The sequence below is a fragment of the Procambarus clarkii genome, chromosome 12 (genome assembly GCF_040958095.1).
Source record: "Procambarus clarkii isolate CNS0578487 chromosome 12, FALCON_Pclarkii_2.0, whole genome shotgun sequence".
Classification (NCBI taxonomy): domain Eukaryota; kingdom Metazoa; phylum Arthropoda; class Malacostraca; order Decapoda; family Cambaridae; genus Procambarus; species Procambarus clarkii.
The window spans coordinates 11,501,756-11,521,708 of NC_091161.1; the positions used below are offsets into that span (position 1 = coordinate 11,501,756).

The window sequence follows — 19,953 nt, forward strand, 5'->3', positions numbered from 1 at the left end:
ACTTTTGTTCAAACCACAATGCTGTAAATGCTTCACCCACATACTTCAAAAACAAATAATCACCAACAGACCCTAAACACCTAACCAATGCCTAGATATACACAGTATGCTAATATATAGCAATATTAATATAAAATTGAGAAAATTCCTATTTTGAGTGAATAATATATTAAAGTTTATGAATGCATCTTTGGGGTCGACCGCTGGATGGAATGGACTTGGTCTGAGGACAGGTTGCTCAATAACAGAACCACAAACATGAAGAAGGACAAGCACTATGCCAAGAACAAACTTTCCCACAATTTTGTAAATTCTCTTCCAGATCTGGGGAAAAGGAGTGTTAACGTTAATAGTGGAGATGCAAGATCTCCAACTCTTTAGTTTGGCCTTACAAATGACCCTGTGGGCCTCCACATTGTCTTTCTTAAACAAAACAAAGGATACTGATGTGTTCTGGTGTTTTTCAAGTTGCTAGCTTACAGCACGAACAGTGTCTGAAGTCCAACAAGACAAATCCACAAGGGCCGTGATAAGGATTCGAACCTGCGTCCGGGAGCATCCCAGACACTGCCTTATTCGACTGAGCTATCAACTTAATCGACCGATGTATCACATTAGTGTGATTTCTGTGTCCAACAAAACACTTTTTGTACCATGTGAGGTACAATACAGGATGTACTCAGGGACAGCATCAAGCAGGGCAAGTTGAAGAAGGAAGTGAGGGACAAGAAGACAGTATTGACGGTAGTGTCTATTACCATGGTAAACAAATATGGTATTTATTCTAATAAAAGGTACTCATGGAAAATGTCTTTTTATTAATTTACTAAAAAAATAACATTGATAATATTAAGATTTTCATAACATGTACAAACCATCAAACAAAACAAATAACAATGAAGTACTGAATGCAATTCTTTGGATCTGATAGAAATGTATTTAAGAAAAAATTAATAATGAATGCTCAATCCAAAATGAATACAGAAATGTCTTTTTGTCAAAAATTGCATTACTTAAAAGATCTTACACAAGAGTACAAAAATAGTCAAACAAATTTTCCGATTACTCAGTTACTTTTTAAGGAAACTATTTTTGGTTAAAAGTCTATAGAATACTGTTCAAAACTGTTTTTTATAAATACTGTACTGTTCAAAACTGTTTTTTATAAATACTGTACTGTTCAAAACTGTTTTTTATAAATACTGTACTGTACAAAAGTTATCTGTTAAAGAGAAACCGGGAAAATCTTGAACTTTTATTTTGAATCATTAGTTGTGTAGAACTGAAGCACAACTCTGCTTAAGTCTACTTTATTTGCTTGTTCTATTTTCTATTAAAAATATAACAGGTCTATACTAGAAAAATGTTTTTAGTAATATACTTTAAAATGAGGACAATTTGTAGACTTTACACATTAACACTAAAAAAAAACAATGACTAGCTAGGTACAATTATCTAAATTATTCTGTCCCTTGTCTTAATATAATGAGAAATTGAAAATTGGTTAGTGTGACCTAATATCATTGTGTAGGACACTTCAGTTCTAGTATGCAAATATTATTGTTCTGAATTGTTTATTTTATGATACTGTATACAGTACTAGTTAATAATATATATGCTAGTTAATAATGCTCATCCTTTAATACAAACTTGAGATGGAGACTTCAGAATATTTACAGCAAATGATAATGTAAAAAACTTGGTGTATAGACTGAATAACAGAATTAAAAGAATATGCTGTTTCTTATAACAGTTTACAGCTGTTAATCTAAGAACCCATAACACAACACAGGTTAATGAACCTAGTGAGTTACTTATGGCTTTCAGTTAAAAGTTCCAATTTCCTCTAACATTTGTGATATGCTAGGCTTAAGTGCTTACTATTGCAGTACCTCCACTACAACATTACATTGCATCAGAATCCCTGTTCTTCTATCTCCTTCCCCCAATCTTAACCTTACCTCTTAGGAAATATATTCCTAAAGATAAAGCGATAAATCCTATCAAATGTTTGCATTTCAAAATCAACTTATCTCTAAAGTTAAAGTGGGCTCCCACACATTGATTTCATCCAAAATTCATACACTGTACAATACTTCTAAACGCTATCGCCTGTAACACTTGAAATGTTTATTAAAGAATTACGCATTTCATATCAATCACACACAAATAAAAAACAAAAGGGAACAACAGTTTCAAGCTCAGCAAGCCACAATGTAGGACTGAAAATAGCAGAAGCTTTTTCACCCACATGGTTATAAACCCATGAAACTGCCCACCCACCGAAGCCATAAATGCCAAAACACTGTTGAATTTTAAAATCTTGCTTGAAAAAAATCATCAGGACAAATGGGGGAGACCTTTGACAAGCTGCTGCCTTTCTGTCCTCGTCGAGGTCACTAGTGTTAGTGGCCCCTCGGGTAAATTCAGGCAAATGTGATGGTATACTCAATCAAGCAAGAGAATACTATGTCCACTAGAGAAAAGAGACCGAGGAAAATAATAAATTGTGCCATATGATAGTTAAAATTTAACACAAGATTATAGAAAGTCTGACTAATAAAGCTCTGCATCTTAAATTTGGCCTGCGAGAATGACAGAAGCAAAACAATAAAATAGTGAACGATAAAATATGAGGAAAGAATCAACATTAACTCAAGATGCTTTAAATAATACAAACATCTCCAAACTCTGTAAATAGATGAATTATAGGAAAATAAGCCAACAAAATTTAAATTGTGAATTGGGTTTCACATGTATGGTGAAGTAAAATATTTCATGTATAATATCTGTCCCTCCCTTTTTCACGAGAAACAGCACAAATGAGAGTGAACTGCTTATCAATTATTTATGTGTCGTATTTGTAGAGCGATGGACCGAAGAATAGTCTTGACAGATATGAGGCAACATATCATCGTGAGTCACTACTCGTGCAATGATGAGTTAGGCAAACCCTATACATTGACATATTATCTTTCTAGAAATCACTTCCACAATAATGTATCTTCAGCGTACTGTATATGATTACCAAGTTTGATTTTTAATAAACAAATTATACAGTATAATTTGATGAATTTTGGTGAATGCTAACAAAAACAAAGATACAAATATGGATCAACTATACAGTTTAGCTCACCTGTTCAAATTTGAGATAATACAATATACAGTACTGTATTCTACTGCCCCTTGTGTCACATACAGGCTAACACAAAATTAACTGCTGAAAACTAATATAATCAACACACTGACTACAGTACAGTATTGAAAATCAAATATTTACTGTAATGAAATTACCTTTTCTGGCAGGCTCTCAATAGCTCCTAGAAATTAAGTACCGGTACTGTATTACCAAGCCTTAAGAAATCACACCAGGCCTGTGACACCTACCCCAAGTTTCTGGAAGCACAGACCAGAACTTGGCTCACTCTAGGCAAGGGAAGCCTGGGTATTAGAGATTACTATAAAAAAAAAGTTAGATTCAGCAAAACAAGAGATTACTTACAGAAAAAAGTAACCATGAGATAAACAATGCAAACAATCAGTGCCAAGGGGAAACTACCTTTACTGTGGACCCAACACATTGACTGGTCGGTGCAGCGACGGCTTCACTTCATACAGGTCAGCATTTGATCCGCAATGCTCCAAATGATTGGGTACCATTCCTTCCTTCCATCCTATCCCAGATCCTCGCACTCATCTCCCCCTCCAAGTGCTGTTTAGACATACCGGCTTAGCACTTTCTCCTGATAATTTCCATATTCTTACTGCGATGTGCCACTGCCAATAGACAGTAACCCAGGTCACATAGGGACCTATGGCTGCCGCTCGCTTCCCTCATGAGCTGTCAGAACAGAACACCAAATCCTCCATGTTGAATTAAGGGAATCATGACTGGAATGGTGAGCAAGTGAGAGCCACTTCAAGAAGGCCATTGCATTATATTCAACACTTGATTTCTAGGAATGCACAGTAGCTTCTCAAGCTTGCTTCCAACAATCCCTCAGCAGAAGAGGGCATCTTTCCAGAAAAGAGAAACAAAGAAATATGAGGAACAGGAATTATGAAAATGGCCGACCTGTGGGAGATGATCAGCTTAATAAAGCAACAGCAGGGCATGAAATATCAAAGTGCCACACAGATCTGGCTGAGGAACAGCCAAGCAGCAGTAAAATACCAACTTATGGATAAACCACCAAAGAACCCCAGAGTTTAGACAACAACAGAAGAACCCGCTCCTGCGACATCAACTTACTTAATTTTCTAACTGATAGATTGTAAACTGTGTCAACAAAATTATTCGCACACCCTCCGTCACTATGTGATGGATTGCGAAAAGATACGTGAATTTAGAGACAATTCTATAACCAATGTTCCAGCGATGTGTAAATATTTCATTCAAAATGATCTGCTACCAGAAATTTTAGCCAAATATCCCCAGTTTGCTAACTGTAGGTAGTAACTGAGTGATTGTAACCTATCCACCGCTGCCCACTGGATGGGGGGCGGTGTGCAGGACAAACATATAAATTGTGACACTAGCTCTCCACATATGTCAGTTGCTTAATTTAGAACCTGTACTAGAGGTCGATCTCGAAACCATTGTTGACGTGACGACTTACATTGAATTTTGTAACTAGCTCATCCAGATTGTAACTTGCTTAGCTAAATGAATTGTGGGGTTCAGTCCCTGAGCCCATTATGTGCCTCTGTAACCCTCTCCACTACCGCCCACAAGATGGGTATGAGGTGCATAATAAATGAACTAAACTGATAGAAAAATGAGGACAATAATCAGAGGCAATGTATCGGATTGGAGAAATGTCACAAGTGGAGTACCAAAGGGTTCAGTTCGTGCCCCGGTGATGCTCATTGTCTATATAAATGATCTACCAGATGGAATACAGAGTTATATGAATATGTCTGCTGATGATGCCAAGATAATAGGAAGGATAAAAGCGGACAGTGGCCTGTCCACTTTTATAAGCGGACAGGCCACTAAACTATTGTACCTCCACATTAAGTTATTGAAGAGTTGATACTTAACCCACACACCTGAAAATTAAAAAACAACAATGTTTCGATCCATCCTGGACCATCTAGGACAGACTGAAATGTCACCGTTTCTTCATTTTCAGATGTGTGGGTTGAGTACTGTCTTTAATGGCTTCTATAGCAGCAGCAGCAGCATCTGCTGCTGCTATAGAAGCAACATCAATATGGGTGGGAAATGAACAATGCTCAACTGTCATGAACAATCTTAAGTTGAGATACCGTACCAATGTTTAATTTCTATCACTTGGGATGAGAAAGGTTGTTTAAAAACACTCTAGCGCCAAGAGTCAATAGCCAGGCCTATAACTACTGTATTTAATTAATAATATGTAATCATTTATTTTGAAGCTTGAATTTTTGCATTATACCAGTCCACATATAAGCCTAAATCTTATAATTGGACACAGCACACACTTTGCCAGAAATATATAATTGTAATCACTCACTTGCTGCTGTTCAAATTTCAGTGGCTCATAGTATGGCTGCCCTACACGTTCCCAAAGTCATAGGAACGTTTCATAGGCCTTTGTAATCTTGGCCACATACTAAGCCCATGGAAGGAATGTGAGAGACTCTGGATGTCTTTTCAAGATGGGGGATGGTTACTGGGGGGCCTGAGAAAGCAAACATGTGCCCACTTGTATGCACGGGTGTTTCGAATCTAACGATATACTGTACTAACATAATCACATGTCGGCTGGTGCACCAGCATACCTCTTAATATGTTGGCTGGCACAGTGCAAGGGTTAATAGCATTGGAAGTGTTAAGAATTAGAGGAGGCTGTAATGCCACCAATGCCAAAAGGGAGCCGGTCGGCCGAGCGGACAGCACGGTGGACTTGTGATCCTGTGGTCCCGGGTTCGATCCCGGGCGCCGGCGAGAAACAATGGGGCAGAGTTTCTTTCACCCTATGCCCCTGTTACCTAGCAGTAAAATAGGTACCTGGGTGTTAGTCAACTGTCACGGGCTGCTTCCTAGGGGTGGAGGCCTGGCTGAGGACCGGGCCGCGGGGACACTAAAGCCCCGAAATCATCTCAAGATGCCTTTATCAATAAAAATGGGGACATGTGTTGACTTTACAACCTCTCTGCCATGGTACAGTTCCCAGCCTGGCACAACTCCTGGCTAAACTGGGCTACATGTGATATAACATTGTGTCGTATTTTGATCACAGCACATTATTTGAGGCTACAAAGTATTTCAGTTTTTAACAAAATTATTGGTCTCAGCATGTATGCTAATTTATCTCAGGCTAACAAAAATCTACATAATTTACTTTTACAAATGGTGCAAAAGAAGATATCCGTGCCTAAAGTATTTTCTCAAATCCGTTCATCTATTTATAAGAGCTTTTCTTTCTTCCTAAAGATGTCAAAACACAAATTTGGTTAATAAATCCAGTTGGTGTACGAGAAGTGACACTTCCAACATGTTTTGGACAATTATAACAGCTTCACCTAAAGAAAATATTATAATTATTGGGAAGAAATATTGATACTAAATCAAATTAATAAAAACATTTACTGATTTTGTGATGAAAGTTTTGGCCCTTAGAAGCAGAAACACATACTGTATAATGCATTAAATTAAAAATGATGTGAAATTTACTTGATTTGTGTCTAAAAATAATGACCCATGATCACTCGTTTAAATTTATACATCAGCTGCCCTTCAAAGCAACAGCATGATTAAATACAGCACTCATACATTAAATTCTTTCAACTCAATAATTAGTTGCACCACAGAACTAATATTTTTAGTTGCAGGCGATGAGTCACAATAACGTGGCTAAAGTATGATGACCAGACCACACGCTAAAATGTGAAGGGACGACGACGTTTCGGTCCGTCCTGGACCATTCTCAAGTCGATTGTCATTCACAATCGACTTGAGAATGGTCCAGGACGGACCGAAACGTCGTCGTCCCTTCACATTCTAGTGTGTGGTCTGGTCATCAATATTTTTAGTTAATGTGTTGGGAGAGGATACAGTAAGGTAAGGCAATTATCAGGAGAAAGCACTAAGCCATTACGACTAGAGCACAGAGATTTTCAACTTGTCAACCTTTTTCAGCTCGGGTCAAACTGAACAGTGTTTTATTTTTTTTAAATAATGTTGATCATGGATTTCAAAGGATTGGTTTTAATATTAATGTCCATATTTCTTATTATTCCTGTTATTTTGAACCTTACTTCAAACTCCTGCAGCACAGTGGTTAAAAAAAAAAACACTGATATAGCACCTGGAAGGGATATGAGGATGAGGATTTAGGATAAGACTGAGGAAAGGAATGGTGCTCAACGATTTGGACAGGCAGAGATTGAATGCCGACCTGCGAGAAGCAAGATCATCGCTCGACCATCCATTTCATCTAGTTAGGAGGAGAAGGAATAATTTCTACAAGTCTATTATACAGTATTTAACTAGAATTTCCATTGTCCAGGAACCCATGAGAGTTGCCTAACTCCTGGGTATCTATTTACTGCTATGTGAAGAGAGACATCAGGTAAAAAAGAAATGTGGCCACCCGTCTCCATCCTGCCACAGGATGTGAACCAACTGCGCTAACCACTGAGCTACGTTACATTTTGGGGGTCTCAGGTGTGTACATATAGAGCATCTTTTCCTAGGTGTGAGAAACGGCATGTTCATTTCAGGCAAAAGTATTCCTTTCACTATGTGCAACTTCCTTTTGAACTTGTGGAAAAACAAAAAGTTCTCTGTTAAATTGCATCCACATTAACCAATTTTCCATTTTGCTTTGTGACCTCAATATGTTAATGCCTATGCAGGGTATAAAAAAAAAAAAAAAAAAAAAAAAAAAAAAAAAAATAAATAGTATTGAATGTAATGAAACTCCCTTTTCTGGAGGAGTTCTCGGTGACTCTCCGAGTTTAGCTCTAAAACCATCAAGTCTTCGATACACACCTTAAGCCTCCAAGACCTATCTGTTGCATCTTGAGAGCCAAGATCAGAATCTGGCTCACTCCACAAGGCAAAGGTAAGCCTGAGGATTAGAAATAAGTCCAAAATGGGAAAAATCCATCAGAAAGCACAGGAACAATAAAACAAGCAACTGAGAGATGACAGTTAGGCATCCCTAAGTAAACAAGGCCAATGATCACTGCTGCAAAGTACCCTAACTGTGATGCACCTAACTGCCGTCATATGGCAGCCCAGGTCACCTGCGGTCTCAGGTCTTGAAATGCCCAGGACCTCTCACTGCAGCCAGGAAATAGAAGAGAATCTATAATTAAAAAATATGGATCCAAGTCCTGTTGAGCTACACTTAGAACATCAACCAGGCAAGCCGAAACTGTTGGCCCCAAAAGTCCAGGAAATCGGCAAGGAAGCTTAAGCCCTCTTGCTACCAGACATTCTCAGAGGGAATAGCCCCCAATACTTTCTCCACTAGCCCTATAGCCATTTGAGCCAGCAACCAAACTTAAGGCCAACCTAAGATGCGGCTGTCCCAAAGACCTATTCACCAATTTAACACGTGCACAGCTAGTAATAAATTGCAACTCTAGTATGTAGATGATACAGTGCGAGATGCCCTATCTGAACAAACAGCTGTGAATTATGTGGAAAACACTTGGCACTCAAACAGTGGCGGGGTTGGCAGATGAAAAATAAAATAGCCAGTGACGATGAAAATGAGTTGGCATCAGAGTACTGTACTTGCAACTTGAAACAAACTAATAGGCTAAATTAATTTGGCCAAGGCAGAAGCAGGAGAGAAAGCCAGCTGAAATAGGGTAAAAGCATTGAAGACCAAATACTAGTAAATTTCCTCTTGAAAAAAACTAATAAACTGGGGAATGGGGGTATGGGGGGGGGAGAGAGGGGGGGGGGGGATTAGAATCTGCACTACTAACTGTAAGTGGGCAAGCCTACTAGGTAACTTGTAGAGCAAGCCAGGGTCTGGTCCTGGCTTCTGAAAAGGCAACGGATGGGACTCCTAAGTCAAATACGTTTAGCTAAGGCTTGGTGGTACCAGAGCTAAGCTCAGTGAGCAACTGAAGAGCTTCTTCCAGAAATGTTACACACATGCATTGAGTATTAAAAAGCAGCAAGACATTACTGTATTTAAAATATTTGAAAATACCTAACTTTCAGTGAATTTATTTGTGTCTGGTCTATATAGCTATTACATAGAATATACTGAGTTGGTAACTTTCCAAGAAATACAGCATTAATTCTTTCATTAAACTGAAATTATAAAGCACAGTCCATTGTAAAAGTTTTCATAAAATTTTAACATTTAAAAATATATTGAAATTCACATAAATACACGCATTCACTCTCATTAAAACAAACATCACTCACTCATATATACAGTGATTATCTAGACTTATTGTAAAGAAAAGTTTCAGCAAATTAATTACTGTTTAAACACTCCTGATACCTGCGCTTTCATTTCTGCAAATGTTGCGGTGAAGTCTACACTGTTTTCATTGTAGACTGAACTAAGGCTAGGCACGAACGAGCCCGATGGCGTAGCATGAGAAGACCCACGTGAACTTGAGCTTTTCACTGGCGACTCAAAATGACCGAGAAAACTGGAGAAAGAGAAATCGTTCACTTCACTATTAAGCCACTGATTGTCTGACTGTTGGAGAAGGCGTGAAGGGGAAGAAGGCGGTGAGGGAGGTGTGGTGGAAAGTGCAGGGAAGCCAGATATTCCAGCTGCCGACATGTTACTGCCATCTGCACCATTCACTCTTCCATTACTGTTGTCTCCCACAATAGACGGAATATCCAAGAGGGACGAGTCTAAACAACGCGGCTGGGTTGCAGCAGCAAGTAAGCCTGAAAAAAAAAGAAAATATTTAATTATTAAAAAGTTTTTATTTTTTTTTATTTTTTTAGGGAAGGGAGTACTACCTCTGGCTGGAAGAAGGGGGACCCACAGCCTCGGAGTAAACCACACATAACGCATTGGAGGGAATGTAGGTCCCCTCCAATACAGTTTCTGTGTGCTTTTCTCCTACCACCCCCTTCCTTCCCTAAATGATTATTAAAAAGTGTTTATTTTGACGAACTGCATATTAATGAAAAATTATTTTCTTTCTCTGCAAATATTCTTCTTTCAATAGCTTATAGCTTCTTCAAACATAAATGAAGCATGAATTAATTGTACCATAAAATTCACAATACTTACTAGAGAAGCTGGAATTTGAATTTGAAATCCCCAGCGTTATATCTAAAAGCTTGTCGCTACTAGTCTCCTGCATGGAGTTCATGCCAATCATGGTGGACATGGCAGGTGACGACTTCATTGGAGTGGAGGTGACAGTAGTGGATGCAAGATCAACCAGTGATGAATGAGGATCAGTGCTGAGAAGATTAGTTGCCTGGTCTGTTATAGTGACTGTACCTCCAAGAGAGATATCCAGGAGAGGTAGATTAACACTACCTTCTGGAATATGGAGCTCTGGGACATTAGCTGAAGAGACAGCAACCATAGAAGAATTTTCTTGATCACTGGAAGCAAGAATAGTTGTGAAACTTTTGTTTAAGTCTGGGGAAGAGGAGGATAAAAGAGAAGAAATAGAGGGTGGTGACGGCGATATACAGCAGATGGGCGTGGAGGGTATACTATTTGAGGAAGGTGCTGTTGGTGTATTGAGGAGAGAGGTAAATGAATTAGTATGAGATGGGGGAGAGGATAGCTGTAAATGATGTGTACTAACATTAGTGAGCAGTGTGGAGATGGGTGAGAGTGCTGATGTGACGCAAGAAGTTGGTGGTGGTGACGATGAAGATAAACATGGTGAAAGCGTAGAGGATAGTGAATGTGGTAAAGTGGTGACTAGGGAGTTGTTGGTCATCATCTCACTGCCAAGACTAGGTAAGGACTCCACTGAAAGAGCCGAATTAAAAAGTGAGGAAGAGGGCATCTGTGGACATGGGTCAGCTATTGATATAATGGAAGAGCCGATATCTCCCAAGTTTCTTACAAAGCTAACACTCCCACTGCAATTTAGAGATTTGCTGGATTGACTTGGTTGTGGCGTTCCTGGTGGTGTACTCAAATCCGGTAAGTCACTCAAAGCTTGTGAAACCATCGAGCTTAACAATCCATTCACAGAGGTGGTGTTTTTCAAAGCGGATACTGGAGTGGAGGTGATATTACTGCTAATCGTGTTCATTGCCGCAGAATGAGTCATTTCCAGAAGACCCGATGAAAGTTTGCTCGTTGAATCTCCAATAAGCGGTGGCACAGGAACAGAAGCTGGCATCTCCACAGTAAAAAGTGGCTGACCAGATATATTAACGGAAATAGCATTGGTTACTGCAGGTAACGGTGCTATGGCCGGTGGTACTTGCTGTAGGTTATGTGGCACGACAGATAACTGAACTTGTGAAGCAACCACATTTTGACCGACTTGGGATTGCAGTGGCTGGATGATTGGATTCCTGATTGGATGTGTAGAGGAGGATGACAGTGACTGAGGTCTTGCCGAAGTGAAGGCATCTGTTGAAGCAGCCACACCATGGAGGGATGGGGCTATGGAAATATAGCCACTGCTGCGACCAACTTCTAAACTTTGTACCTGGAAACAAAAAGCCTTAAATGAATTTGTGAAATTCTAATAAAATAAAATGGAAATTTACTCAAATTCTATGAAAAATCTTATTATGTTGCATCCAAATTAGTCAGTGACAGCTGACTAACACCCAGGTACCTATTTTACTGCTAGGTAACAGGGGCATAGGGTGAAAGAAACTCTGCCCATTGTTTCTCGCCGGCGCCTGGGATCAAACCCGGGACCACAGGATCACAAGTCCAGCGTGCTGTCCGCTCGGCCGACCGGCTCCCTATATAACTCAGCAACTGATGGCACCTAGTGGTATGGCACTGTATTGGTGTATACAGCTTCAGGGAACCATAAGGGGAATCCAGAAACCATAATTTATATTAAAACGTACGAATAAACAAATATAAAGTGCTTAAATTTACCTTATCATACGATGGATTTTTGAGAACATTCATGGTGACAACACCTGCAGGTTGTATCACAGCCTTGGGCAGTAGTGGCAACTGATGCTGAACTACCACGTTCTTCCTCACCACGCGTCGTCCTGGTCGGTTGTTGTACCGTGGTAGTAGTTTCTACAACATGGAACAAATTAATAAATAAGTTGCATGAACTATCAGGGGCCATAATCTAACATTTGCTGAAAGTTGTGATTTTTCAGGAAAGAAATCTTTAACATACCTTTAAACTCTGGAAAAAATATTTTCTTCCAAAATTTAAATACAGTATTATAATAAAAATGAATTGCGAAAACTTCTGTAAGATACTAAATGCTATGGCTCCTTGGCTTTTCCCTCACACAGATCAACAAGTATTGAGAACAGGCAATAGGACGAGTCCTCCGCAGGTTGGCAGCTTAGCCAGGTAAACAACTGCCAACTTGTCACATTGCCGACATCTTCCTAATCAGCAACAGTATCTCCAATTGAAAGACGAGTATGGGAGGAGAGAGGTAAGTTATCTTAAGGTTATCTTGAGATGATTTCGGGGCTTTAGTGTACCCGCGGCCAGGTCCTCGACCAGGCCTCCACCCCCCAGGAAGCAGCCCGTGACAGCTGACTAACTCCCAGGTACCTATTTTACTGCTAGGTAACAGGGGCATAGGGTGAAAGAAACTCTGCCCACTGTTTCTCGCCGGCGCCTGGGAACGAACCCAGGACCACAGGATCATAAGTCAAGTGTGCTGTCCGCTCGGCCGACCTCAGTCGTATATTACCTGTATTCTTTATGTCAACAGTATATTCGGGTTAAGGATATAAGAGTACCTGCTGTTTCATGTTTATTATGTATACTGGTATGTTGAAGGCTAGGCTGCATATACATAATATTATTAGCTTGCACCTACGTTAACTGCTACCACAATGAATACTTGGAAATACCTCATACTGAGTGTGAGTGACTATGTGTGTTATTACCTAAGTGTAGTTGCAGGATGAGAACTATGCTTGTGGTGTCCCATCTTTCCAGCACATCTTTAGGGAGCCGGTCGGCCGAGTGGACAGCACGCTGGACTTGTGATCCTGTGGTCCTGGGTTCGATCCCAGGCGCCGGCGAGAAACAATAGGCAGAGTTTCTTTCACCCTATGCCCCTGTTACCTAGCAGTAAAATAGGTACCTGGGTGTTAATCAGCTGTCACGGGCGGCATCCTGGGGGTGGAGGCCTGGTCGAGGACCGGGCCGCGGGGACACTAAAGCCCCGAAATCATCTCAAGATAATCTCAAGATAACCACAGTTATATAACACTTTGATATTACTAATGGCTTTAGCCCCACTACCTTCTCACTTATAAGACTTGATTCAACCGTCCACCACTATGTTTACAAAAGTGAATTTTCTTTTATTTCTTCTGAAGCTTTGTTTAGTTAGCTTAAATCTATGACCTCTTGTTCTTGAAGTTCCAGGTCTCAGGACAGTTATACCCCAACCACGGTCAAGTCAAGCTCTACCTACTCCTGCAACTTGGGGTGAAGTTGAAGTTGCATTGGTGTTTAGCTTACTCAGTCTACACACAAGTAGTACTTACACTAAGTTGTGCATTAAAGCTGGCCTGTTGGGCATGAACTTGGTGAGCACTTACACTAAGTTGTGCATTAAAGCTGGCCTGTTGGGCATGAACTTGGTGAGCACTTACACTAAGTTGTGCATTAAAGCTGGCCTGTTGGGCATGAACTTGGCGAGGTGCTGGACCAAGAGGAACCTTGAACTCTCCAGCCTCTCCTCCACCCCCAAGTACTGCCCTTAGTCCTGTTACTGGGGCCGATGATCCTGTCGTTACAGCGGGTGTAGAAAGGTGACCAGTTTCTTGACTGGTGGATATGGTGGTTGTGGCAATGGAAGGGATGACTGTGCACGACACAGGTGAAAGGAACGACACCTCCACACCACTTATGCTTCCAGTACTACCTTCATCTGTCCTTTCATCCCTCTGTTGGCAACAAAATGGCATTTAAAAACAAAAAAGTTTAATCATATACTGTATTAATATTATGAATGTTAAAATAGTTTGATTTAATTCAACTGAACTAGGGAAAACAATGAAACATACCTTATCTTCAACCAATAGCAATTTGCCAAACACACAGCTTACAAAGGTAAGTCCTTTGTGGCTTCCTGACCCTGACATGGTTCCCATCTACCAGGTTGCATCGGCTGTGGAGTTCTTTAGGCTTGCCAGAGACCACAGCCAGAATTTGGCCCCTCACAGACACACAGGGAGCAGTGAAATTTCACCACCTCATCAGGGAAGGCAGAATTTTCTCATTCCAGAAAATCAGTGAGTCAAAACAAACCACTGCTGGATTCAAAGGAGACCAAAGCCTAAAAACCAGCCTATGTTCAACACCCTTCCAGCAAGCATTAGAAATATTGCTGGAACAAAGGTGGATGTATTCAAGAGGCACTTGGACAGGTTCTTGCAAGAAGTGCTGGACCAACCAAGGTACAGTGGATATGTGGGTCTGCGGGCAGCTCCAAGCAACAGCCTGTTGGATCAAGTTATCACAAGTCGAGCCTGGCCCCTACTCGGGGAGTAGATGATCTCCCGAAACCCTCTCCAGGTATACTCCAACCTAATTAACTCTTTCAACTATGTAAACAAACAATCCAATCTCTCAAAACTAGCTTGAGCTCATTCTCCTCACCTTCTCCGACACTGTCAGAGGAGGGGAGGAGGCGGCTCACCACCTTCCAGGGTCAGATTGGTCAGTTCTTATGCTGACCAGACCACACACTAGAAGGTGAAGGGACGACGACATTTCAGTCCGTCCTGGACCATTCTCAAGTCGATTGAGAATGGTCCAAGACGGACCGAAACGTCATCGTCCCTTCAACTTCTAGTGTGTGGTCTGGTCAACATACTTCAGCCACGTTATTGTGACTCATCGCCTGCAGTTCTTATGCTAATGCAGTTGGAGTCACCTCCACTGTAGTGGTTTTGTGGAATTCTTTATTCATCAAGTGTAAATCACGACTATCACAGGCCCTAAACATCTTTTGGAGACTGATGACACGTTTTAGTATGGCACTTAATCAGTGTGATAGCTTCAGGGAGATGATGGGGCTCCCCACAGAAAGGGCCAATCATGGAGACAACCACTCAAAAATCAAGCCCCAAAAACACCAAAATGAGCAAATGAACCCAAGCAACTGCAGTCTGTGAAGATTCTTCATTCCAGAAATCAAGTACAGTTCAGTAAAACAAAACATGGAGGCTCTAAACTAGAGATCCAGCAAACCCAAACATTGCAGGTTTGGGGCAGAGGTTAATACCCACTCAACAGGTTGCTTAGAGGAAACACTTCAATTACCAAACAGAATGTAGCAAAACCTATGAACATCCCTCAAACTCACAAGGAGTGAGTCTGGGCTCGGTGGGCTGTTCAAAGATGAGCCACACCAAAGACCCGCGAGGCCTGCCAGCCATAAAGACAAAGACCAAGGCACCCAAGCACTAGACACACTTGCTTGATGAACCGACACCAAATGTAGCACAAGTGATAACGGCAGCTGTGAAGTGTCAACATGCAAATCCTACTGCACCCATTAATCAATAGCCCCAGAATTCCCCCCAATCTCTGAGCCTCGAAGCAGAGTCGATGACCCTGCACAACTCGGGGCGAGGCACCCCACACGGGAAGTCAGCCTCTAAGGGACAAACATCTAAACCCACCAAAGCAACAACCCTGTCAAGACAAGAGCAAAATCAACGCACATCATAGTGAAGGGTAGTCCTGAACACAAGCAGCAAGAGATGAACAGTTCCAAAGTTCCCAAAAATGAAGCTTGTAAACACACGCATGTGAGGCAAACACTAAATACAGAAAAGATCCACAAGCAAATGGGTCCCACAGGACAGAATTCAAAGGATAGCAAACACTAAATACAGAAAAGATCCACAAGCAAATGGGTCCCACAGGACAGAATTCAAAGGATAGCAAACACCTGTCTAGAAAACCTGGGGCCCAAAGAGCTTGTGACTCAAGGAGCAAGTCAGATGTGTCTGACATCAGGCAAAGGACTCATCAGTGTTGACATGATGCTGCCCCCTAGTGGTGGCCAGCTGTAACCAAGGAATATGATCTAACTACTAAGTGGATTATTTGCAGATTTGTTTGCTACAGTGTTTACTTTGTGTCCATTTTGCTTTGCTTCCTTACTGAGGGTTTGTTTCTGCAAGGAGGCCAGGTTATGGCCTTTGGTCTCCAATTGGTTATTAATGACTCCTAGGGTTATCTTGAGAGGATTTCGGGGCTTTTAATGTCCCTGCGGCCTGGTCCTTGACCAGGCCTCCACCCCCAGGAAACAGCCCGTGACAGGTGACTAACACCCAGGTACCTATTTTACTGCTAGGTAACAGGTGCATAGAGTGAAAGAAACTCTGTCCATTGTTTCTCGCTGGCGCCAGGGATCGAACCCAGGATCACAAGTCCAGCGTGCTGTCCGCTCGGCCGACCGGCTCCCTGATGTAATGGGCTGGTTGTAATGTGTGTTTTGCTATCTCACTGCAGCTAGCAACAAGGAGCCACTGATTGGCATTTCTAAAAAAGGATGATTAAAAAAAAAATGGTGTAAATAAGTGATAAAAATGACCCAAATATCACTGCATCCCCCTTCCAGAATGCAGGTTACTTTTTTGATAAGTAAAAAATTCAGAGGGAAACCCAGTGGGTATATATAGTATGTTGTTTGCAGGGAGCTATTATTGGGAGTTGTGGACTTGGGAAGAACTACTGTATCTATCAGCATGCCCATACAGTATGTGCCCATACAGCACATACAACAATCCAAAACAACCATAAAAATATGGTCACCTTGAGGATTATTTGAAGAATGTTGCTAGATTCAATCTTGTGACAATGTTCACTGTTTTCCCCATCACTGGAGTGGATATGGTGGGTTATAAGATAAGAATGTGTACATGAGGGAGCCGGTCAGCCGAGCGGACAGCACGCTGGACTTGTGATCCTGTGGTCCCGGGTTCGATCCCAGGCGCCGGCGAGAAAGAATGGGCAGAGTTTCTTTCACCCTATGCCCCTGTTACCTAGCAGTAAAATAGGTACCTGGGTGTTAGTCAGCTGTCACGGGCTGTTTCCTGGGGGTGGAGGCCTGGTCGAGGACCGGGCCGCGGGGACACTAAAGCCCCGAAATCATCTCAAGATGATTATACCACTATAAACTATGTAGGGAAATGGGTAAAATATCCATTTATCTAGACTGGTGACCAATAATAATCTTATAATAAATCTTAATAGTAAAGAATTAAATCTTACCACTGAGATAGGTTGATCTGGAAGTTCAGGAATCAATCGTTTTGCAGAGGAAGGTTTAACGCGGTCTCTGAGAGGCTTAGCAAGTAATGGACTCAATAATGCAGATGACGACGATGTGGCACCCGGGCTGTTAATGCCAGGAATCTGCCCACTTGCCGTCGTTACTTTGCCAGTCCGAGGACTTCTTGTATGTCCCGGACTTCGTCCAAAACCTAGTGTTCCGTGGGAACGTCCACTTGCTGGACTACGCATTGCATTTCCGGATCTACCACAAATGTGGCCACAGAGGCAAGACTCCGTGGAAGACTTGGACAGTATCACCCGAGCCATCGCAACTAACTGAGCCAACATTCCCGATAAGTTCTCTACTGCTGCCCGTTTTTCTTTAAACATATTTACATCAGAACCTCTTTCTTCCCCTTTATTTTGCTCTAATTCTAATTTAGATATCTTTGCACTTTCTTTCTTTCTGTTTTGATGCAATTTTTCTCTCTCTACAGTTAAGGTAGCAGCCATACTAGCACCAGGAATGTCAGATGTTCCAGCCTCAGTTACAGCTTTTCTTGCCAACATATCAGAAGAATCAGCTGCATTGGTTATTCTTGTGGGACTCTCAAAGTCTGCACTGCTACTTCCATTATCTTTCATTTCATGCACTGGATCTTCAAATTCATATTCAAGACAAATTTTTTTGTTCTGACCAAACTGGAAGATAAGAACAAAATATAATTGATTAAAATAACACATTCCATAAGTATGAAAACAGAGAAGCGTGTCTCAGTTATAAATGAATTTATAATTTAGCATATTTTGTTATTAATTTAGCACATCTGTACTCTGACAATAAAGGTTCCGATGGCGCTAAGACACATTATCCAATTGCTACTCATTCACATATACATTGATGTCATACATAATCTATTAAAAATACAGTTTTGTTTTCATACCTATTCCCTAGAGCATTCATTTGTGAAAATTTTGACACCAAATTTATAGTTGTAACCAATAAATAACTTAGAAAACATAAAATGATCGTAAAAAACTTTCACGTGTCTGAGAGGTCTGGGAAAGCCAGACCATTTATGGTTAGGAATACAGAGAGAAGCAGACCACCAAAGTGTTAAAATAGATTATTTAATTCTTTTGGTAACTTTGAAAACTGTTCCATACTGTTCCTACATTATTCTTCAAAAGGAGCACAATTACAGATATGAATGCTTAATTATTCATATATTTTTGTTAACTTTTTTCCTGGAAAACCTGGAGAGCTCCGTCATATCTGTGTCAACAATAATAGTGCCCATGAATGATTAACTTGCAAACAGTCAACAGACTACCATAATATTTTATATTGCCATTCCAGATACAAATACACCATAACCTTTATATTCCCGATTTACTGTAATAGTTTTCACAGCTTGAATTTCAGACTGCCTAGCACCAAGTCCAAGTATAAGGTACATACGAGCCTGAAATATATACCATGTGACTAAATAACATGACTGGGGCCCTCAATAAAAACAAATTCGGAGTTAGCATTTTAAAACTTTGAATACTTTAAAATTAACAAAATATATCACTCATTTCACAGGTGGCAGGACTATAAGCAGAAAGCCATTTGAAGAGTTCAACATGTGACTGGCCTTTGACCCCAGGATATACTGTACGGCATTAAACAATTAAAAAAATAAATATTGAATATAATGGAACACCCTTTTCTGATAAGCCTCTCAATAGCTCTCCAAGCATAAGTACAGTTATTGTCAAATCTTAGGAAATTGCACTAAGCCTTTGAGACACAGATGGATGGATGGTGAAATACTAAAGACGTTTCTCATGAACTTTATAAGACTAAAGTTGGAATATGCAGCAGTTGTATGGTGCTGTAGCTTAAGAACCTCATCAACAAACTGGAAAAGGTGCAAAGACGTGCATCTAAATGGCTTCTAGACCTGAAAGACAAGAGCTAACAGGAGAAGTTAAGAGACATTAATTTAAACAGCTCCAAGGTAATATTGACACCAAATGCAAGATGCAATGGCTCCTATAGCACCGTATGATATGAGGCAACAACATTTGGCACGAGGTGTCGATCAAGAAACAGTCAAGAAAGAAGGGAGAGTACCACATGCTCGAAAACCGACAAACAACAACGATGGGAAAGAAAAAGCCATGAAATCACATGTCATCAAGAAAAAAAATGCAGGTCAGACCACATCAAAGAAACCACCTGCTTGCCATGAAGATGGTAGTAAAGACATGTCAAAAAGACAAGACACGAACAGGTGAGGAGAAGGTCAAACCAGCGACGTACATCACCGTGTAGACCTGGCCCTTCCCCCCGCACAGAGGCACAGAGAGCAAGTGATAATCTGCCACCACATCTGGCTCTTGATAGGTCAGGGTGAGTCTCAGAGGCCTGTCGCAATTTCCTAATGACTGGCAACACCAGTGTTTAACTTTGTGGAGCTACTGAAGGAGGCCCTCCCAAAATTATGAACAAAATTGCAAAAATTCACTTTACAACACACGTGAACAAGAACAATTAATATTAATTATTCAAGAGCAGATAAAAAAATTTATGAT

At 40.8% G+C, this 19,953-nt stretch overlaps 1 protein-coding gene across 2 annotated transcripts in view; it reads right to left on the reverse strand.

Moving 5' to 3' along the window:
• Positions 1-801: 801 nt before the first annotated feature.
• crm (cramped chromatin regulator) overlaps positions 802-19,953 on the reverse strand; it is a 40,474-nt gene continuing 21,322 nt past the window's right edge. For both annotated transcript variants that reach the window (XM_069323229.1, XM_045766273.2), the window contains exons 11-15: positions 17,368-18,072; positions 13,731-14,024; positions 12,021-12,173; positions 10,218-11,613; positions 802-9,865 (exon numbers count right to left, since the gene is read on the reverse strand). In XM_069323229.1, the coding sequence (XP_069179330.1) occupies positions 9,438-9,865; positions 10,218-11,613; positions 12,021-12,173; positions 13,731-14,024; positions 17,368-18,072 (2,976 nt within the window). In that variant the 3' untranslated portion in view covers positions 802-9,437. The remainder of the gene's footprint in view (positions 9,866-10,217; positions 11,614-12,020; positions 12,174-13,730; positions 14,025-17,367; positions 18,073-19,953) is intronic.